The sequence below is a fragment of the Schistocerca piceifrons genome, chromosome 1 (genome assembly GCF_021461385.2).
Source record: "Schistocerca piceifrons isolate TAMUIC-IGC-003096 chromosome 1, iqSchPice1.1, whole genome shotgun sequence".
In the NCBI taxonomy this organism is placed as follows: Eukaryota; Metazoa; Arthropoda; class Insecta; order Orthoptera; family Acrididae; genus Schistocerca; species Schistocerca piceifrons.
The window spans coordinates 986839337-986863516 of NC_060138.1; the positions used below are offsets into that span (position 1 = coordinate 986839337).

Genomic DNA, 24180 nt, shown 5'->3' on the forward strand with positions numbered 1-24180 from the left:
TGTTCTTAAAGCCATGCTGTTGTTGTTGTTGTTGTTGTTGTTGTTGTTGTTGTGCTCTTCAGTCCTGAGACTGGTTTGATGCAGCTCTCCATGCTACTCTATCCTGTGCAAGCTTCTTCATCTCCCAGTACCTACTGCAACCTGCATCCTTCTGAATCTGCTTAGTGTATTCATGTCTTGGTCTCCCTCTATGATTTTTACCCTCCACACTGTCCTCCAGTCCCTTGATGCCTCAGAACATGTCCTGCCAACCAATCCCTTCTTCTAGTCAAGTTGTGCCACAAACTCCTCTTCTCCCCAATTCTATTCTATACCTCCTCATTAGTTATGTGATCTACCCATCTAATCTTCAGCATTCTTCTGTAGCACCACATTTCGAAAGCTTCTATTCTCTTCTTGTCTAAACTATTTATTGTCCATGTTTCACTTCCATACATGGCTACACTCCATACAAATACTTTCAGATATGACTTCCTCACACTCAAATCTATAATCAATGTTAACAAATTTCTCTTCTTCAGAAACGCTTTCCTTGCCATGGCTAGTCTACATTTTATATCTTCTCTACTTCGACCATCATCAGTTATTTTGCTCCCCAAATAGCAAAACTCCTTTACTACTTTAAGTGTCTCATTTCCTAATCTAATTCCCTCAGCATCACCCGACTTAATTCGATTACATTCCATTAGCCTCGTTTTGCTTTTGTTGATGTTCACCTTATACCCTTCTTTCAATGCACTGTCCATTCCGTTCAACTGCTCTTCCAAGTCCTTTGCTGTCTCTGACAGAATTACAATGTCATCAACGAACCTCAAAGTTTTTATTTCTTCTCCATGGATTTTAATACCTGCTCTGAACTTTTCTTTTGTTTCCTTTACTGCTTGCTCAATATACAGATTGAATAGCATCGGGGAGAGGCTACAACCCTGTCTCACTCCCTTCCCAACCACTGCTTCCCTTTCATGTCCCTCGACTCTTATAACTGCTATCTGCTTTCTGTACAAATTGTAAATAGCCTTTCCCTCCCTGTATTTTACTCCTGCCACCTTCAGAATTTGAAAGAGAGTATTCCAGTCAACATTGTCAAAAGCTTTCTCTAAGTCTACAAATGCTAGAAACGTAGGTTTGCCTATCCTGAATCTTTCCTCTAAGATAAGTCGTAGGGTCAGTATTGCCTCACGTGTTCCAACATTTCTACGGAATCCAAACTGATCTTCCCCGAGGTTGGCTTCTAGCAGTTTTTTCCATTCGTCTGTAAAGAATTCGCATTAGTATTTTGCAACTGTGACTTATTAAACTAATAGTTCGGTAATTTTCACATCTGTCAACACCTGCTTTCTTTGAGATTGGAATTATTATATTCTTCTTGAAGTATGAGGAATTTTGCCTGTCTCATACATCTTGCTCGCCAGATGGTAGAGTTTTGTCAGGACTGGCTCTCCCAAGGCTGTCAGTAGTTCTAATGGAATGTTGTCTACTCCCGGGGCCTTGTTTTGACTTAGGTCTTTCAGTGCTCTGTCAAACTCTTCATGCAGTATCATATCTCCCATTTCATCTTCATCTACATCCTCTTCCGTTTCCATAATATTGTCCTCAAGAACATCGCCCCTGTATAGACCCTCTATATACTCCTTCCACCTTTCTGCTTTCCCTTCTTTTCTTAGAACTGGGTTTCCATCTGAGCTCTTGATATTCGTGCAAGTGGTTTTCTTTTTCTCCAAAGGTCTCTTTAATTTTCCTGTAGGCAGTATCTATCTTACCCCTCATGAGATAAGCCTCTACATCCTTACATTTGTCCTCTAGCGCCCGCATCTCGTGGTCGTGCGGTAGCGTTCTCGCTTCCCACGCCCGGGTTCCCGGGTTCGATTCCCGGCGGGGTCAGGGATTTTCTCTGCCTCGTGATGGCTGGGTGTTGTGTGCTGTCCTTAGGTTAGTTAGGTTTAAGTAGTTCTAAGTTCTAGGGGACTTATGACCACAGCAGTTGAGTTCCATAGTGCTCAGAGCCATTAGCCATTTGTCCTCTAGCCATCCCTGCTTAGCCATTTTGCACTTCCTGTCGATCTCATTTTTGAGACGTTTGTGTTCCTTTTTGCCTGCTTCACTTACTGCATTGTTGTATTTTCTCCTTTCATCAATTAAATTCAGTATCTTTTCTGTTACCCAAGGATTTCTACTAGCCCTTGTCTTTTTACCTACTTGATCCTCTGCTGCCTTCACTATTTCATTCCTCAAAACTACCCATTCTTTTTCTACTGTATTTCTTTCCCCCATTCCTGTCAGTTGGTCCCTTATGCTCTCCCTGAAACTCTGTACAACCTCTGGTTCTTTCAGTTTATCCAGGTCCCATGTCCTTAAATTCCCACCTTTTTTGCAGTTTCTTCATTTTAATCTACAGTTCATAGCCAATAGATTGTGGTCAGAGTCAACATCTGCCCCTGGAAATGTCTTGCAATTTAAAACCTGTTTCCTAAATCTCTGTCTTATCATTATATAATATATCTGAAACCTTCTTGTACCTCCAGGGTTCTTCCATGTATACAACCTTCTTTCATGATTCTTGAACCAAGTGTTAGCTATGATTAAGTTATGCTCTGTGCAAAATTCTACCAGGCAGCTTCCTCTTTCATTTCTTAGCCCCAATCCATATTCACCTACTACGTTTCCTTCTCTTCCTTTTCCTACTGTCAAATTCCAGACACCCATGACTACTAAATTTTCATCTCCCTTCACTACCTGAATAATTTCTTGTACCTCATCATACATTTCATCAATTTATTCATCATCTGCAGAGCTAGTTGGCATATAAACTTGTACTACTGTAATAGGCATGGGCTTCATGTCTATCTTGGCCACAATAATGGATTCACTATGCTGTTTGTAGTAGCTTACCCGCACTCCTATTTTTTTTATTCATTATTAAACCTACTCCTGCATACCCCTATTACTAATCTGAAAGCAGGTTCCACTAACATCCTGGAGAGTGGCAGAAGTAACAGAGAAATAGTATGTTGTTGTTAGATGTTTTTTGCCTTCTGTGATATGACTATGGGTCTGAACAATGCAGTAGTTTCTACACCCCCTATGGGCCCTGCTTGTTGTTACCTAGTTGTACCACAGACCAGCTGATGAACTGTTCTGCATTTTTAAGCAGGAATCTTGCAGTGATCCATACAGTTATGCCACACATCATTACTGTGTTCCTGCCATTCTTCAAACAGTTTCATCATTGTTAACGCTGAACACCAAACCTTAACAGTGGTTTATTTGTAGCAGCTCTTTTTACGGTTGTATGTGTTATATATTATGTTACGATTCCCTCATCCTGAACATGTGACCAGTAAATGGCTATCTTTATATGCAGTGTCCGTCATAATTCAGCAGCTATATGGTATGAAGAATTCTGCTTTACATCTGTAATCTGTTGACAAACAATAGAATGTAATGCTTTGAATATTATTATTGAGACTCAAATAATTCTTGTTTTATTTGACAATGTAATGATAGTGTAGAACATTGTAGAACGTTCAGTTGAGAAAAATAAATACATGTGATGAGGACTACCCACTATCAGTATGAAGAGGCAGTTTGGTGAATGAGGAAATTTAGTTTGGTAACACCTCAGATCACCTGAAAGGTTCAAAATTTTACTGTATACTTGGGTAAGGTAAAGGTGCATTGGGACAGCATTTTTAGCAACAGCTGTCAGAGATTTGTCTGTCAGAATCATTGTTTCAACTAATGGAGTGTAATTACATATGATGCCATAATTTCTTGTGAAAAGGTGTGTATGGACCTTATGTGAAAGTTCTCTGAAAAGAAACCAGTATTCATATAACACTCTGCAATCCATTTGTATTTACATTCTGGAAGGCTTGTGGATTCTCAGTAGGAGATTAATGTAAGTTATATTGTTCTTTTATAAGAAGTTAATACCAAATGCTGCTGCTTCACAGCGTTTAGTCAGACCAAACATACATATATTCACTGTCATAAATAAAACTTGTGGAGCACAGGAAATTCAACCTAAGCAAATAGCAACACAAATATTGAAAAGAGTTCAGTTTTAAAGTTATGTCAAAAAGTCATACAGGAAAGAAAAATCTTTAATCAAAATTATTTAGTGTTCTTGGCAGTTTTCCAACCCTCTCTGCCAAATCAAATGTAAATGGCACAAATCCGAGAGATTTTATATGTTAGATATCTACCAGTATTATAATTATTCAGCTCATTCAGACGTTATAAGTACTCAAAAATTCAGGATTAAGGGCTGAGTATTTTGGTAAAGAAAGATAAGAGCAGTTACCAATTATACAGCAATATAACTGTAAATTCAAGATTAAAAGTTTATATAATTTCAAAATAAATAGGTTTTATGTTCTTGAATAATGAGACAGATGACGGCATGAATGTAATGTGTATAAATAGCATGGTTGGTATAGAAGAGGTGTGAGTATTGTGTATGTTATAAGCAAGTCAGGGACTACAGAATTATTTCCCAATAATTTGTATTTTATGTTATTGGCTTATATTCCCTAAATGTCATTTCATTCATTCATTCAATCAACTATACACACACTTTGTTCCATGAGTCTCATAATGTATGCCTTTAGGGAGTCCTGGCTACTTCAGTGATGTATTTGACAATAGAGAGTAATGACTTTGTCATGAATATCAGCAGCATACTTGGGATGTTAGTGCCAGTCTTCACTTTAAATTACTTCTGAGGATAAGCAGTGTCTAAGGTGTCATTTGCCTTTTTTACATGTCATTTTTTACATATTTTTGTTTCTTATTGTCATTATATGTTTTCCAAGAAAGCAACTTCTTTTTGTTAAGGGTCGGATATTGTTGTTCTTGACCGTTACATGTTGAGGCATGCTTCAGAAGTACATTCTGTTCATATATCTGAATGCAGATTATATATTTAAACTTGGTTTTCTTTTGTCTTTCCTTTTCTGTAGCTGTGATGTAAATTTGGAATGCAGTTAAAAAACTAGAGTGTTATGATTTATCAAAGATATCTCTTGTTTTATGTTCTGAATGTTATGTTGCACTTTCCCATAATATTTGTCAGTGCATTGTCCTTACTAGAGAAAGTTTTCATATGAAACAAGCAAGTTCAGTATCGCTCAGAATAAATGAAGCTCTCTGTAGATAAGTATGTATCCATTATAAACACAATTGTGTTGGATCATTACTAGCAGTTAGCATTCAGGATGTGGCATTAAACTGTTAGTTGTCTTATACTAATGTGTGTATTTCTTATTCTGCTATATGCTCCTAAAATAATTCAAGTTTGGCTATGTAATAATAATATGCTTGCATATTTTAAATATGTGAAAAGTATATGTAGACATAAAATGTTTTTCACTTTTATATACATTGAGGTTCTCATGTGTGTGGCATGTCATTTCAGATCAATTAGGAGAAGTGTTCGCAGTGGTTCAATCAAGTTGAAACAAACGTATGAACACCTAATGGAAAATGGAGACATTGGAGCAATGAATAGAGTCAGTTCATCTCGTAGCAGACCTCAGGACCTGGATATTAAACTACTGCAAGCAAAGCGACAACAAGCAGAAATGAGAAGGTAAGTGGAGTAAATCAAGTGCTGCACTTGTAATTTTCATAGCTTTCATTAATTTAAAGCTAACATTGGAAAACATCTTCCTAGAATCTCATTTTTCATATCTCACTGTAGTGAGAATATGCCAGTGTTATGCACATGTCAGAAAACATCAAGTTCAATAATTTTGTGAGAGTTACATATTACATTTTTTTTTATTCGTTGAAATTGAGCCAAGTGAAGACTGATTGATCCACAAATTAGAAAACACAACTGAATTTCTATCTTTCAGAGATTTTAAAGATTACTTGAAATGGGCAGAAAAGCGAAAAGAAATTGGACTATTTGGTGCTGGATGAGTCTATGAATAAAATTTTGCATTTCAGATTAAAATTATGTGATTATAATGCATCTTTGGGCTATTGTAGGTTGGTGGAGATATTGTGAAGAGCTAGTGGATGGTAAAAGACAATTTCAGCAGTTTGAAAATGATTTTAGGAAGTGTTGACGTAATTTCAGTTCATGAGTAAAGGAAGCCATAATCTTTGCAAAATAGCAGGTTAAGTGTTCCCAGTCCAGAGTGGTATTTTGTAATAAGTGGAATTTGATATATTTTGTAGGTGCCATTAATCTTAGGTTGAACCAAACTGGATGAAGGAATGTTGCTGAGATGCCAAGAAAGATAGCTACTGTAAGTTCTCTGCAGAATTTCCAATACTCATGTAATGTATGCTGGAAGACATTAATTTTCAGCAGTGACCTATGCTAAGTGCATGTGTTCATTATCATGAAGATAACGTGAAAAGTAAACTGAGCAGATAATAACACAAAAACCCACAAGAGTCCAGCATTAAAGCTGTATCAGAAAAACACTTAGGAAAGGAAACTCTGGAATTGAAACTGTTTAGAGGTCTGCAGCATCTTCCAGACCCTTCAGAAGAGCAACAGTTATTGGCATTTTTGGTCTGGTGAAGCAGACTTAAATGTTACATACCCAAGAGATGTTCACTAATTAGTATTAAGTTGGTATTATAAAAATTTAGCATTAGGTGCTCTTCTTATGTCTCAAGTTTTCTTAATCTTAATACTTTTAGTGCAATAAGCAGTCATGCTCATTAATAGGTCAATCTGTCTTCTATTTCCTTACTTCCCTATTTAGCTCAAATTTAAGTATTGTATCAGTGCAAGGCATTATTTACTAAAGAAAATTGCACAAAACAAGTCTATAAGGTCACTGGGACTCTGTAACAGAAATAAAAAGAAGAGATTCCAATCATAGCAAATCCTAGTTCGTATCATAGTCACTCCATTGATTTCAAGTGCAGTGTAACAGCCAGTAAAAATTCCAGTCAACTTAAACATCGGTGATATCTGCTTCACAATAAGCACATCATACAAACTTGTTCTGTCTTCTCTGATAACCATAATCAAGAGCCCAATCTGTTAGTAGCTTAGTGGTCTGGTAAGCGTAATGAGGAGCCCAATCTATTAGTAGCTAACGGTCTGTTACTAGGTAGGATCTTATGCCATACATACATGCATGGAATCTCTGCGCTGTATGTAATATAGCCAATACTATATGAGGTGTGACTGTAGTAACAATGCTACTCCTAATACAGCCCAAACATCATGTTTCCTGGCTATGGTTCCACCAAGGCGCCTATTACATGCTATGGCTATAAATACTTGTCTGACAGGGCGCACTCTAACAGAAGTGTGACAACACAAAAAGAAATAACGAATAATGTTTATTTAGATTGTGTTACAGTATATTATTTTGATACTGTGTGATGAATGGCACTTGATTTCCTATATCTAATTCAGTGAAATCTAAATAACTGTGCTGTCTCTTGACACTCAATGAAATTGTCATAATAACTGAATGTACAGACACTGTGTTAATGTGTTTAGTTCTCCATCAACAGTGAATGCTAAGTGGGAAGGTAGACTTCAGAGCACTATACTGAGCAGGCTTGCAGGCACTGAACCGAATTGTCCCACCACACATGTCCCCTTGTGCATGACCCACCTCATGTCTCCATGTCTTCTCATCTCCATGTGTATCCCATCATGTATCTGTGTGTCTGTGTCCGTGTCCATGGCATGTCATGTTTTGGTGCCTGTCAGTGGAAGAATTTCTGTGACCGCCCAAGTAGTCTGCAGTTGACAGCGCTCCCTATGGCAGCTGTCCACTATATTGGTGGTTTTATATGATGCACAGAAGAAAATGGCATGTAACAGGGAAAGGGTCAGGTTTGTGAGTGCCATCTGGAGGCTGCTGCACTGAACGAAAGGGGTGCCAGGTGAGTGGGTGTGCATGTGTGGTGCCAGCGTCTCATGGTATTTGTCATGCACCTCTTACCTGATACACAACAGTTCGCAACTACATAGGAGTTATCAACCGTGGAATATGTGTCCAGCCAGTGCCCTTCTGCTGGAGAAATGAACATTTTACTCCATTATTTCCTCAGCATCATCACCACCTTCCAGCCAGGCTATAACTTCCCTCCTGCCCAGTAATGAAAATTATACAACTCAAGCAGGGATTGCAGCAAGAAAGAAAGGCTATTAAGAGAGTTCTGGTTCATTCTACATCCTCTATTGTCAACTGTGATGGCCTCTGTATCTGCCAATATGGCAGTGGTAGCTCTTGTAGCAACACCAGATCCACCTCAGTTGGCGTCCGGAGGGGTATCACCAAAATCCTACTGAGCAAGATGGCGTGGGGCGCAGGCAGATGCTGTATGTAAATGAAGCTCATCCTGCAGCAACACCATAGATTGAAACACTGAAACATTGCCCAGTGGGGAGCTCACAAAGAAAGAGATGAAATGGTCTCATGCCTACATGGTGGCTACCGACACTGGGGTTTGATGGCATCAAGTAAGAATACCCTTGGTGGACACTGAATACAGCCATGACCAGGAGCATCAGAAACATTAGAGACAATAGACTCCAAGCAGGATATGGTGGTCAATGTGCAGAGATCAGTTTTTATCCAAAGCTCTTGGTGAGTTCATTTGTTTGTTTGGAATGGGATGCCGACAGTGCCTGCCGCCTTTCGGCCGCTTGGCAAAGACTTAATCAAGGTGCACACTCTGGAATCTTTCTCAAATGATTTTACAGAAATTATTCAGTAAAAAAAAATCATTTTTGCTTTACTTTTAGCTGTGTACGTCAGAGCTTCATGATGGTGTGTCCATTATTTTGTTAACAATCGTATTTGTAATATTTACATGGAAGGAATTCATTTTGCTAAATTTGAAAAAGTTTTCAATGAAAAATAGGAGTCACCATGATATTGCTATTGGTGCATATTATGTACTACACTGAAAGCTTTATTTTACATTTTCTTGAGGCCCAGCCTTAAAAGCCACAAAATCGAGGAAAATGCAGAATCGAGGAAAACATTAGACCCTCAAAATATGAGCAAAAACATATGTAATTGGCATATATGATTAAAAATTGTAATCCACACCAATACATTGCATAAAATCTGTTTAAGTGAAGAAAATTAAATGTACAATAAAATGTTTACACAATAATTTGTGGTCATGAATTTCATCAGTTGTGAAAAAGTCACAGATGTGTAACAGCAAGTAAAAAACCATCAAAAAATTGAAATTGATATCTGTGTACGAGGTAATCAAGCTGTTTTTCGATATGCTACAACCACAAATTATACATCAAAACTCACATTTTTTGACCCCTTTCCTTTGTGTAACACAGAAAAAGCAAAAATTGGTGAACATGGTGAATTAACAGAATGAGATTTTCACTCTGCAACGGAGTGTGCGCTGATAGAAGTGAAGCTGTGAGGACGGAGTGTGGGTCATGCTTAGGTAGCACTTGCCTGTGAAAGGCAAAGGTCCTGAGTTCAAGTCTCGGTCCGGCACACAGTTTTAATCTGCTAGGAAGTTTCATGTCGAATTAAACCGAAAACTGAAGTATGGTGAAAGGTGCTGGAATCTAATATTTTGGTGTGTGTGTGTGTGTGTGTGTGTGTGTGTGTGTGTGTGTGTGTGTGTGTGTTCATTCTGTAGCCAGTGGCAGTTAATTGGATTGAGTAAACTTCAAACTGAGCACACACTAACTCGAAACATGTTTTTGAAACATATTTCTGGCTATTTTATGTGGACACCATTTGGAAACATCTTTTGGAACATGGAAACATCTGTCTGTAGCAGTGTCTGTACAGATATAAGGAAACAATCCAGAATGAGATTTTCACTCTGCAGTGGAGTGTGCGCTGATATGAAACTTCCTGGCAGATTAAAACTGTGTGCCCGACCGAGACTCGAACTCCGCTGCAGAGTGAAAATCTCATTCTGGAAACATCCCCTACGCTGTGGCTGAGCCATGTCCCCACAATATCCTTTCTTTCAGGAGTGCTAGTCCTGCATGGTTCGCAAGAGAGCTTCTGTAAAGTTTGGAAGATAGGAGATGAGGTACTGGCAGACGTAAGGCTGTGAGGACGGGGCGTGAGTCGTACTTGGGTGGCTCAGTTGGTAGAGCACTTGCCCATGAAAGGCAAAGCTCCCAAGTTCGAGTCTCAGTCTGGCACACAGTTTTAATCTGCTAGGAAGTTTCATATCAGTGCACACTCTGCTGCAGAGTGAAAATCTCATTCTGGAAACATCCCCTGTGGCTAAGCCAAGTCTCCGCAATATCCTTTCTTTCAGGAGTGCTAGTCCTGCATGATTCGTAGGAGACCTTCTGTAAAGTTTGGAAGGTAGGAGATGAGGTACTGGTGGAAGTAAAGCTGTGAGGACGGGTCGTGAGGCGTGCTTGGGTAGCTCAGTTGGTAGAGCACTTGCCTGCTAAAGGCAAAGGTCCCGAGTTCGACTCTCGGGCCGGCACACAGTTTTAATCTGCCAGTAAGTTTCATAAGGAAACAATGTTTCAGGCCAGCTACCACTTGTCACCAATGCATGGCACAAGTGTATGTTTCTGGGAGAGAAAGAAAAAAATCTGTGTGCGAGGTAGCAGACCGTCGAGTTTTTATCATTGTACCAGGCTGATGGCTGCTTGTGGAATATATGAAGCAAGCAGTACAAGAACAGCAATAAAACAAGATGCTCTGCAGAAAACTGCTGCTATATTTTGTAGAATACTGAGAAAGATTGTGTAGAAAACAAAGTAATGTCATTCGTCATTGCTTGCTTTGAAATTTGAAATAATTTGCTGGTCCATAGGCTGCAGTAATGGAGTCATGCTGGGAGGCAGAAATTGGACCATGATTAATTAAAATTCTTCTTGATGAATTGAAATTCTTCAAGGAGGTAGTCTTGTAGGCCTGGAGAATGGTCAGGAATATTTTCCGTAACAGGCAAGACATGGAGTGGTAGATTCATCTCAAGCAAATATTCTTTTCCCCGAGAACCAAACACTTCATTGATCCAATCACAAAAAAGATCAAGTGTCACCCAAGCCTTGTTGTTGGACCTCCACATCACGTTTAACCTGAACTTCTTGACTTTACATTTCTTGAAGGCTCATGGAATTTCTGAATGGTAAACAAGCAGCGGTTTAATTTTCAAATCACCGCTTGCATTGGTGCAGAATAGCAGTGTGAGATGGTCTTTGGTTGGCTTGTGACCTGGCTGGGCATTTTCCTTTGCATTTATAAAGATACACTTCAGCACCTTTTTCCAGAATAGGCCCTTCTCATCACAATTAAAAACCTGTTGTGGCATATAACCCACAGAATCTCTGAGTACCCTGAGGTTGCTGATGAAGGTCTCCGCTGCTTTTGTGTTGGAGCTGGCTGCTTTATCATGCCTCAAAATGCTGCGGATGCTGGTTCTTCTCTTAAACTTCTCGAAATACTCATGGCTCCCTTAAACACTTCTTTGGCCACTGATGATGCTGCCGTCTTCTTAAAGAGGTCGGCTAAAATCGTTCTTGCCTTCTCACCAATGATGTTCTCATTAATAGTGTCACCTTTCAATTGCTTTTCATTTATCCATATAAGGAGAAACCTTTCGACATCATCCAAAATATGAAACCATTGTTTAGATATTTTTGTTGCTCCCCCTCTCTGTAATCTCATCCTTGTTCTTGAGGGTAGTGCAAATAGTTCATGTAGACTGATTGTATGTGTATGTTAAATCAGCAACACTAATGCCACATTCGTTAATTCACCCCCCCCCCCCCCCCCCTCCCCGCCCCAAGTGATTTTACTTTTCATTTCTAAGGTCATTTTCTTTCTCTTATCATTTTTTTCTTGCGGCGTTATCTTCAGGGACATTTCTACGAAGGTGGGACATCTGAACAAAGGTCATTAAAATTTGCACTCAAATAAATACTGTGTGAAACCAAGGTGAGAAAAATTTGTGCTCACAAGCTACACTAAGATGGTGAGCACTACACCCAGACTGCAGTACATACTAAACACGTTGTTCGTATGCCAGTGCTGACAACAAAAGGTGTTCATATTGTTGAATGTTTCTCCTGCTACGTGCGATCGGCTGCCGACATCACGCTAAATCGTCGTCACACATTTTGCGAAACATCACTAATTAAGCAAGTCATTATTTTACAATTTGTTTTGCTCATCATGCGAACTGCGCATTATGGGAGGTGCTTGGTAATCGAGGTTCCACTGTAGTAGTTTTAAAAACAATTATAAATTTTTTTGATAAACTCAACCCTATTCTGTAAAACTACAAAACACTGAGAGATATTTATGGCCTTCAAGTCAGAAGTCACGCTAAATAAATAAAAAAAAAGAGTGAACAATGACATCATCTTTCATTTTGGTTGCATGAAAAATATTAACAATGCAACAGCACATATTACAGTTTCCTCATCTCTGTACATGACAAGGCAGACAATACAAAAGCAATATAACAAATAGCATTGCAGATGATGCAAATATACTGGGAAATGTTTGCTGCCAGTGTGGACAGAGACAAAGACAATAAATAAAGTCAGAAACAGATGTGAAACACTGTAGAAAATAATGATTTCAACAGAAACATGTTCCTAGTGGCAGTGCGGATGGAGCTTCACACTACTTTCCGCAACGGTGATCTCACTAATGAGATTTAAACTGTCAACTTTTGTGAGCACTTGTGAATGACCCCTGTGTGAACTGAATGCATTTTAATTATTCATTTCCTTAGTAGTGTGTTACATATGTATACCATTTATATATTTATGTAAAGCATTGGTGCACTGAAAGTACCAGATCACATATACATCACACTTATCATTAAATGTGAAAGCATCAGTGATGTAAGGCTTCAACATATTTTATGATAACTAATGCACAGTACAACCTTTAGATGAGTAAGCTGTAGCATAATGGATAATGTCATGATTAGCTGAGTTAGAGGGTATAGGTTTACAACCTGCTACATGCCAATATTTTTTTCAACTTAGCATTGTTATCACTTCGTTATGATCATAAAACAACATGTTCTGTAATATATGATCTTGTTGAACATTTCTGTCCGGTTAGAGAACAAAGGATGAAATAAGGATTTGCGTGATATTTTCAAATGTGTGGTGATTTTCAAGAGTGTGGTGAGACAGGAACCTAAGAGGACAGCTTAAATTTCTGTAAGTCAAACGATGAACAATAACATTTGTATTTTTCCTTGTCACAAATATTTCACACTTTGCACAATCACAAACATCTCCTAAAGTTTCCAGAATGAGATTTTCACTCTGCAGCGGAGTGTGTGCTGATACGAAACTTCCTGGCAGATTAAAACTGTGTGCCTGACCGAGACTCGAACTCGAGACCTTTGCTTTTGCGGGCAAGTGCTCTACCATCTGAGCTACCGAAGCACGACTCACGCCCAGTCCTCACAGTTTTACTTCTGCTAGTATCTTGTCTTCGTAGAGCACTTGCCTACGAACAACCTTTTATCATTATTTTTAAAATTTATTATATTTTTGCAATTTTATTTTAACTGCCGACTTTATTATAGTAGTTTTTTCCTCTTACAATGGACAGATTTCAATAAATATTAAATATTAACAGGATATTAAATATTAAAGATGGTGATTTGATGTTGCTAATTGTACCAAAGTAGTATTGCAATTTAATTTGAAAAGTTTTAACACTTTCAACACTGCCCTCTTTACACCCAGCACTTGGCTGTGAACTGGCATATTTAATGGATGTTTGAAATTAAATTGCAAAGAACAGAAAAATAATAGGAATATGGTTCTTGCATCATTTAAAAGGAAAACGTAAGAGCTTTACATGAACGTGAGTTTATTTTACAATATAAAATACAAATGGGTGTTATAATTAAAAAAAGAAAACACAAAACTATCGTGGATAAAAAAATTTTACATGTTCTCTCTCTTGAGTAGTGCCATTATTACTGTATCTAAATTTAAAACAAAATATCACTGGACTGTCTAACTGCAGGTACCTGTAAACTAGAGTATTTTAATAGTCCAGATGTAGTTAGCCTTTGTGTGAAAATCCTGGAAACACTGTGGGACGCAAAGGCCAACGCCACAGTCCTTGCACCACCATCTACTTTCCTTTCTAATGCGCTTACCCGTCTCTTTCTACCCCCTGTCTGAACATACTTTGCAATACCTAGTAATATTCACCTTGTTTGCAGTGGGTGGGACCTTCTCTGGAAAGTGCCTTGCAAATGTCCTCTCAGTTTGTGAGGATGAAGCAGCTTATTGCTGAAAAATATTTCCTCCCTTCTCAGCCAATTTCTTCTCCACTCTGTGAATAAAGTCTACTAGGGATACATTCTTCCTAGTGTTCTTTTTATGTAAAATAAAACTGTTGACAGTTGACACCATAAACAAGTGGAAAAACAGATTTTACCACCACTTCAAAGTTTTCCGGGCAAACGGATAATAGCTGGAGAACTGATCTGCTCTTCAACCCCAGCTTTATTCTTATTGTAATCAATAATAACATCTGGCTTTACAATTTCTGCTATTCCACCTTTGGCCCTCATTTGAATACTAGTGCTGGTAGACTTATGCTTTGTGTAAAGACAAAAAACATCTCGTTTTGACTTCCACTTCACTGCCAAGAGATGGTGTTTCCTTTTTTTTTTTTCCTGAATATTCGTCGCAAACCTTTCCTGTTTTTCATTACAGTTCCCACTCCAAGAGCTTTATTTTCCCATAACATGTCCAAAAGAGATGGACTGGTGTAGTACCTATTCATATAAATGCAATGTCCTATGCCAAAGTACTGTGAACACAACCATTTTAAGAGGCCCTGGATACTATAGTCAACACTGCCTGCAGAACCTGTATATACATCGCAGTTTAGCATATAACCAGTTGATGAATCGCAGAGAGCACACAATTTTATTCCATATTTATTGGGTTTGTTTTTCATGTAAACTCTGAAGCTTGTTCTACCACGAAAGGGACACATTGCCTCACCTATTGTCAGATTCATGCTTGGACGAAAACTAATTTTGCTTTTATTCACAAAGAAATCAAACAAAGGCCTCACTTTGTAAAGTGGGTCGTGCTTTTCTTCACCTCTGCTAATGAACGTAGCATTGTCATTCAAGTGTAACATCGACAATCTAGCGCAAAATCAATCACGACTCAACAATTTACTCGCAAATTCTGTCTGCGGAAACGGGTCTGTTGACCAATAATCACTGATTTTTGGCAATTTGATGACGCACATATGCAAAATAATACTGGGAGACCAGTAAATCTCTTGCAATTTTACTGCAGACCACTTACGCCGAACAGAGTTTATTTTCAGGCTACCTTTGCGTTTCATTGTCGTAATAACGTTACCAGCATACAGATTCGTTTCACTTTTGGTGAGCCAAATAAGGTCGTCATCAAAGAAATAACTAAAATATTGAAACTCCTCAGTGGCATCTGAAAAATGCGATGCTATGCCGACTACTTTCTGGAAATCCGGCATTGCTGGCTGATCGTCTGGTTCCGACCAATCTTACTCTTTGTGCTCAGTGAGCCACACACGACCAGGTACCACAGATGGTGACTGATGGTCTGTACCATTGTCTGCATAGAAAAAAAAATAATGGTAAGATTGCTACTAAAAGGTACTAAATGCAAGTGAAGTAATGAACACTACAAAATGTGGTAATGAACTCTTCACTTTATGAACAATTGAGACATATAGGTAGCTGAATCGTCACTTGTACTTTCGTCTTGAGAGTACGAATCCTCTTTGTCAGAATCGTCAACTTCAGATCCTGCATCTCCATAAAGAATATCTAAGATCTCTGCCTCCGTCAACTCATTGCGCGATATTTTCACGATGTGAATGAACTGCAGGTAACTTCGTCTTTGCAGTGCTCCCAGCCGCTCCCAGGATGAGATAGCCGATAATTGCTTGCCTCTTGCGGAAGAAGAGTGATATACCTCCACATTAGTTGACAAAACTGCTTCGGAGACGCACTAAACGCGCTTACGGAGCCAAATAAAGGCTCGCCCGTACGGTATACGGGCGCCGTCGCCAACGTCAGGGCGGCCGCGCCTGTATGGCATACGGGCACCGTGCTGTAAGTGTTAACAAACAGTGGTTTCCCCAAAATTTATCATTTATATCGTTCAATAAAAACCCAGTTTCATAACAACACTGTCTCTTCTTTACTCTCCTTACTGTAATTATGTTAATATTTATATAATAGGGCCCACAAGCCATATTAGTACGCTACAATGTTTTTTATCCCTAGTTTCACAACACACATTAGCAAACTTGAAAGAATTTTCCTTCATGATATATTAAGTATGTCATTTTCAGCTAAATATTTCTGATAATATTTGTAACTGATTAAAAAATATTTGTTTTAAAATTAATTTCATCATGAACATGGAAGCTCAAATGAAAATCTTGTTTATTTCACTTTTAAGTTTTGCCTCTTGATTTACAACCAACAGGAAATAATAAACATTGAAATAAACTGGATTCACAATTAAAGTCCTTGTTGAAACAAGTGTAACAAATGTGTACTAATATAAAGTAGATGAACAGTAATGGATCTGACCATATTGATGTTAATAAGAGGAGAGTTAAGATAATTATGTCACACTGTCTTCCCACATAGATGTAGATTTTCAGTAGTTTCTATAATTCTAATAATATGAATTATTGGGAGGAGGGGGGGGGGGGGGGGGTTAGAAATGGACGCATCTTATTTCATCTCACAGAGAGCAAGGTGGAACAATTACTAGACGCTGGACTTCTACTGGGGATCTTGATGTTTCCTTTGAAAAGAAATGTCTGATTTCCTCCTCATCCATCCCCAAACTGAACTAATGTTCCATCTCCTCAATCATGTCATTGATGATATGTTATACCCAAATCTTCCTTCCTCTGATTTAATTCTTATGCCAGTCCATTATAATGCTGTGTCTCCATGGCTGCGTCATCAGCTGGATGTTAAATCCTAACATTTTTTCATAGATTACTGCTTCATTTTTAACCCATTTTTTTGCTGTCATTTACTTAGCCTATTATTAAATTTATGTTCCTTCTTACACTATAATGTAGTCCTTCAGGCAATATTTTGTTATACAATTCCTGGCCATAAAAATAACCACACAGATTACATTGCTTTGCATTCCTCTCTAGATTTTTCTAGTTTGCCTTTCATTCTGACATTTCAGGATTCATTTAAAAATGTCTTTGTTCCTACCTGTCCAGTGATTTACTCTTGAATTTATTTTCTTGATTTTCATTTTCATAATGCCTGAGGATGTGTTTCATTTCATCAAAATTATTAAAGCTATATTATGATGATACAATATTGTGTGAAAATGTAAATAGATCAGTAAGTGAACAAAGAAAATTTCAAACAAATTTGTCATTTTACACCTATCTGCTTAAAAGGGACTTAACAACATGTTAAGAGTAAAGTCCAATCACCAAACAGGAAAGGCGTGAGTTGTTGAGAGGCATTCAAAAAAGAAGGAAAAATCATTTCTTTCAGATGAATCATTTGACGAACTAAAGTACACACACGAGCGCGCGCGCGTTCACACAAACACAAACACACGCGCACACACACACACACACACACACACACACACACACACACACACACACACAAATGCCACTATCTTGTGCTGGCTGAACACACAATGGTGGGATTGCAGTTTGGCACATAGACTGGGGTGATTAGTTGTGCTGGGTGGGATGGGTAGAAAGACAAACAGGCAGCAAGCAGGAGGAAGAGATGGGAAGGAGTAACTGGCTGCTTGTAGAGGCAGTCGGTCTGCAGCCTAGGAATACAGGAGAGAGAGGCAGCAGGTACGTGGGATAGCAATGTGACACATGAGTACCGAAGCTAGTGATTTCGTGCCATGCTTGATGATAATGACATGGAGGCATGGCCAAGAATGGAGTTGCCTTTGTTGTGATATGCCACTGAGCACAATATTTTTAAGGTCAGTGGCTGCGTCAAAAACCTGTGCCATCTGCATCCTTCCCTCCAGCACTAGTTTTTATGAACTACAAAGATAAGAGTTATCCTTATGACATGTTCTTTACTCTTGTAATCCTGTGGCATGAATCTCTGCTAACCCACTGCAACTCCACTCTCGGCCCAACAGACTCCCCCTCCCTTGTCCTGTCACCTGCTCCCAACAGTCGCCTCTGTGTCATTCTCATCAAGCACCACTTGAATTGCCGGCCGGAGTGGCCGAGCGGTTCTAGGCGCTTCAGTCTGGAACTGCGCGACCGCTATGGTCGCAGGTTCAAATCCTGCCTTGGGCATGGATGTGTGTGATGTTCTTAGTGGTGTGTGTGTGTGTGTGTGTGTGTGTGTGTGTGTGTGTGTGTGTGTCTGGGAGGGGGGAGCTTCTGTTATTCAGTGATTAGTCTCATTTACTCCTAAATTATTTGCGGTCTGCCAGAACTTTCCTTACCATATGTAACAACATGTAGTTGAGGAGGCAATATGTAAAATAGTTTTTATGTCTTGAGCTTAATTAGTGTTTTCTTTCATTTAAGGAATCAGCGGGAAGATGATTTGCGGGAAAATCATCCTTTCTTTGATACACCATTGTTCTGTGTCCCAAGAGAGAGCAAATTCCGCAAAGCGTGTCAGCTTATAGTTTATGCTCGCTATGATGCCAGGCTGAAAGATCCTTTGACAGGAAAGGAAAGGAAAGTACAATACAAGAGACTTCAGTAAGTCCATTAAAATGTTTATTACTATTATGATGATTTTTACTATTATTTTTATTATTATTGCACTGCAGATACAAAATACAGTGGCTAAAGAAGTAATTTTAATGCTTGTTATTTCTTTTGAAGCAACTTTCTTGGATTGGTTACATACCTTGACTGGGTAATGATATGTGTTACCACCTTATCATGCATTTCAATGATGTTTGAAACACCAACATATCGAGTCATGGAAACTCCAGCTCTCCAAATCGCTGAATATGGATTTGTTATTTTCATGAGTCTTGAACTGGCTCTGAAAATATTAGCTGATGGTTTGTTCTTCACACCCAAAGCCTATATCAAAGATGTTGCTTCTGTGTTGGATGTCTTCATTTATGTGGTAAGTATTGTCAACTTTCATATGATAATATATTTAATTTACACTTTTCATTTACATCTGCAGTTAATCGAAATTATTGAACTTCTTTCTCTTTTCCACTTCAGCTGCTCGAAATCATTGCATTATCCTTCTTATCCACTCACATTCACAAATTAATAAACCCGGAAGACCCAAGAAAGAACACAATGCATAGCATTAACATGCGATCTAGAAGGTATCCTCACAACCTGTTGACAGGTTAATTAAAAGTTTCTGAAGCAAGTTTATAAGTTTGTTTACATTAGTGTTTAGTTATGTATTAGTACAGGTTACAAAACTATTGTGTTGTTGAAGTTATTTTCTGCTTTTGTGTTATGTTTTACTATCAAACCATGTGTGACAAGTGTGGAGGTTGCTGTAGAAATTTGAAAGAGGGGGTGTTCTGTATAGACTGTAGGTTGTAGTTTCATTGAGACGAGTGCAGCGGAGAGGAAACAAGGGTAGATAATGAGGCTCTTCCATGGCAGTGTAGGTTATGTGGAAAGGACAGAAAAATCGCGGAACAGGAGGCAAAGATTTGTGCCCTTAAGGCTGAATTAGAAATTGCGAATTTAGAATTATGTAAGCTAAGGGAGGAAAAGGACTCTGGGCACTGGGAAAAGGTAACAAGCAAAGGGCAAAAAAGGGAAACAATTTCTACATCATCCAAATTGGCAATTATTCTAATTGCAAAAGTTGCTGAACCTAGTCACTTTAGGAGATCCAAAATATGAATCTTCCAATTAAGATTCTCATCTATATGTACATCCTAAAACTGAATGCTCTACCCTGGCTACTGACTTCTTTTGATGTGTTATATTTATTGATGGAATTATACTTTTTGCAGCAGAAAATTGGATGTACTGTGTTTTTTCAAAGTTCAGAGAAAGCCCATTTGCAGAAAACCAATTAGTAACTTTTCCTAAGACCTTGTTTGTGTCATTTTCTATCAGACTTTCTTTTACTGGATTAATAATTATGCTTGTATCATCAGCAAACAGTGTCAGTTCAGCATCTTGTTTCACATAAGAAGGGAGGTCATTCACATATATCAAAAACAGGAGGGGACCCATGATCGAACCTTGTGGAACACTTAATGTAATTTCACCCCAGTTAGATGAAGTGGCAAACTCCTTTGAATTACTTGAAGCATATAAAGACACTTTCTGCTTCCTGTTCTGTAGATATGACTTAAACCACTCATATGCTGTTCCATTTATACCATAGAATTGTAATTTCTCTAACATAATGTCATGGTTCACACAATCAAATTCTTTGGCTAAGTCACAGAGTAGTCCTACTGGCGATGTTTTACTATTTAAAGCCTCTATTATGTGGACAGTGAAATTGTATATTGCTGTCTCAGTGGAGCAGCATTTCTGAAATCCAAACAGTGATTTACCAAGTATCCCATTACTGTTGAGATGGCTAATCACTCTTGAGTACATTACTTTCTCAAAGATTTTTGGAAATGGTGTAAGCAAGGATACTGGCCGGTAATTATTGACATCCGTAGTTTCCCCCTTTTTGTAGAGAGGCCTGACAATGGCATATTTTAACCTGTCTGGAAAAATACCCTGAGTCAGTGATGCATTACATATGTGACTCAAAACATCAGCTGTAATTGCCCCACACTGTTTTAATAACTTGTTAGAGATGTCATCTACTCCAACAGAACATATATTTTTCAAAGATTTAATAATTTTCTGTATTTCACAAGAGGTTGTTACATGAAACTTAATCTGACTAAAAATTTTCAAAACTGACTCTTCCATGTACTGCCTGGCTTTTTCTTTTGAACTATTCTCACCAATTTTTTTCTCCTACACTTAAGAAGTGATTGTTAAATACATTGGCTACCTGTGTACTATTGGTTAAGATGGTCTCATTCTCTTTAACAGTAATACTACCTACCCCAGTGGTTACTTTTCCTGTCTTTTAAGATGGTCTCATTCTCTTTAACAGTAATACTACCTACCCCAGTGGTTACTTTTCCTGTCTCCCTTCTAACAACATTCCATATTGATTTGATTTTATTGCTTGAGATGTTAATTTCTTCTCTAACATACATATTTCTTGATTTCCTTACAACTTTTCTCAGTATGTTACAATAATTTTTATAGTATAAAACTACTTCTGGATCTTTACTAGTTCTTGCTGTCTCATACAGTTTTCTTTTTCTTTCTGAAGACACTTTAATACCTGTAGTAGTCCAAGGTTTCTTTGAAAAGTTTGTGGTGTTACATTTAGTAATTTTCTTTGGAAAACAATGTTCAAAAAGGGATATAAATTTATCAAGAAATATGCTGCATTTATCATTATATACATCTTCCCAGTTTACATTTCCTAAACTTTCTCTGAAGTGATCTATAGATACCAGGTTGAGCACCCTCACACTTTTACTTAATGGTTTCTGAAGTGTACTCCTTGTTAGGTTTTGTAATTTAATCAGCTGTGCATCATGGTCAGATAATCCATTTACCACAGGGAAAGCATGTGTTTGTTCTACATCCTCTTGCTGTACAAATACGTTATCTATTAGAGTACTACTGTCCTGAGCTATACGTGTAGGGAAATTGATCACTGATTCTAAGTTATATGTTGTTAACAACACTTCTAGTTCACTTTTCCTATTAGAATTGCTTAGAAAGTTAACATTGAAATCACCACAGATTAATAACTTCTTCTTTTTGTCTGACAGACGGCATAATAGGGAGTCACACTTTTTTATGAATAGTTCCCAATCTCCTAGTGGAGACCTGTACACTGTTGCTAATATTTACACAACATTATGTAGCTGAAGTTCACATGCACAAACCTCAAAGTGCTGATCAACACAAAATTTGCTTACTTCAACAGTTCTGTATTTATACCCTTCTTTTAAGAAAATGGCAACTCCTCCTTTATCCATACTAGATCTACAAGTGTAAGATTCTAAATTATACCCATTTATACTGACATTTTCCATCCCCACGGTTACATGGTGCTCAGACAGACAAAGTGTATCAATCTCATTCTTATTTTTGAGATCATCTAAACATATTATCAGCTCATCTACTTTATTTTTTATTCCCCTGATATTTTGGTGAAGTAAGTTGATACCACCCTTAGCTTTATCCCTATTTACTGCACATGAAGTTTGTTTTCTTCTATTTTCCTTGGTTGTTGCCTGTCTAGGATTTGGCTTTTACCTAAAAACCTGTCTGTCTGCCTGGTTGCAATAACCACAAGGATCACCCCTTGTGTGACTGTAACCCCCCTTACAGTATCTGCTAATAGAGAAGCTAATTTATCTTTCCCCTTTCTATTAAGGTGCAGCCCATATATAGTGTAACCCTACCTACGAATAGTATCAACTGGAACAACACTCATGTGAGACTTTGTCAGTGTCTGGGGCATCCCATTCAGCTCAGTGTTAACATGCCTTACAGCAGTGTTGGCCCAGGGCTGATCATGGCACTAAAAGACCTCCACAAACCCCACATTTGTGTGACCAGTTTCTGCTCCTATTTTATCCAGGTCACTCCTAATACTATATCTTGGATTCATAGCCAGGCTGTTTCCTGCTCCCCCAACTATAATTACCTGATCTTCCTTCTCAAAGTCCTTGCATAGCTGACCTACGTTTTCTGTCACCTGGCTAAGGCTAGCACTTGGTTTCACAAAACTTGTGACCTGGTACTCTGTCCCTAATTTCTCCTGAAGCTGTTGGCCCACACTCGTCCCATGACTGCTACCTATAAGCAGAATTCTTCTTTTCCTATCCTGGTTTGATCTCGACATGTCTTTTTTCTTTAAGCTAGTATTCTGCTTCAACCTACATTCAACTACATCTGAATAAGGTCCTTCCTCCACTACTTCAGATAGCAAGCCAAACTAATTTGCTAACTGAATTTCAGAAGTTTTATTTCTGATGTCATACAGAATAATATTCTGCGGCAAATCAAGACTTAGGCAAAAGGCATTCACTGCTCAAAAGACAGTAGTTAGAATGATGTGTGTGGTTCATAGTCACACATCTTGTAGGCATCTGTTTAAAAGGTTAGGAATTCTTACATCTGCTTCACAGTACATTTATTCAGTAACGAAATTTTTTCTCAACAACATGGACCAGTTTAAAATCAACAGTGACTTTCATGATTACAATACCAGAAAAAAGAAAGATCTACACTATCCTTTACTTAACCTATCTTTGGCACAGAGAGGGGTAAAATATGCTGCTATAAAACTTTTTGAGAACATCTACATCTACATCCATACTCCGCAAGCCACCTGACGGTGTGTGGCGGAGGGTACCTTGAGTACCTCTATCTGTTCTCCCTTCTATTCCAGTCTCTACATCTATCTACATCTACATTTATACTCCGCAAGCCAACCAACAATGTGTGGTCGAGGGCACTTTACGTGCCACTGTCATTACCTCCCTTTCCTGTTCCAGTCGCGTATGGTTTGCGGGAAGAACGACTGTCTGAAAGCCTCCGTGCGCGCTCTAATCTCTCTGATTTTACATTAGTGATCTCCTCGGGAGGTATAAGTAGGGGGAAGCAATATATTCGATACCTCATCCAGAAACGCACCCTCTCGAAACCTGGTGAGCAAGCTACACCGCGATGAGGGCGCCTCTCTTGCAGAGTCTGCCACTTGAGTTTGCTAAACATCTCCGTAACGCTATCACGGTTACCAAATAACCCTGTGACGAAACGCGCCGCTCTTCTTTGGATCTTCTATATCTCCTCCGTCAACCCAATCTGGTACGGATCCCACACTGGTGAGCAATACTCAAGTATAGGTTGAACGAGTGTTTTGTAAGCCATGTCCTTTTTTGATGGACTACATTTTCTAAGGACTCTCCCAATGAATCTCAGCCTGGTACCCGCCTTACCAACAGTTAATTTTATATGATCATTCCACTTCAAATCGTTCCGCAGGCATACTCCCAGATATTTTACAGAAGTAACTGCTACCAGTGTTTGTTCCGCTATCATATAATCATACAATAAAGGATCCTTCTTTCTATGTATTCGCAATACATTACATTTGTCTATGTTAAGGGTCAGTTGCCACTCCCTGCACCAAGTGCCTATCCGCTGC

The 24180-nt window shown here is 38.5% G+C and overlaps 1 protein-coding gene across 1 annotated transcript in view; it reads left to right on the top strand.

Moving 5' to 3' along the window:
- The window catches only part of LOC124795014 (sodium leak channel NALCN), a 402332-nt gene that overhangs the window by 255126 nt on the left and 123026 nt on the right, over positions 1–24180 (top strand). The window contains exons 16-18 of the mRNA XM_047258779.1: positions 5417–5590; positions 18513–18692; positions 18819–19071. Of these exons, the coding sequence (XP_047114735.1) occupies positions 5417–5590; positions 18513–18692; positions 18819–19071 (607 nt within the window). The remainder of the gene's footprint in view (positions 1–5416; positions 5591–18512; positions 18693–18818; positions 19072–24180) is intronic.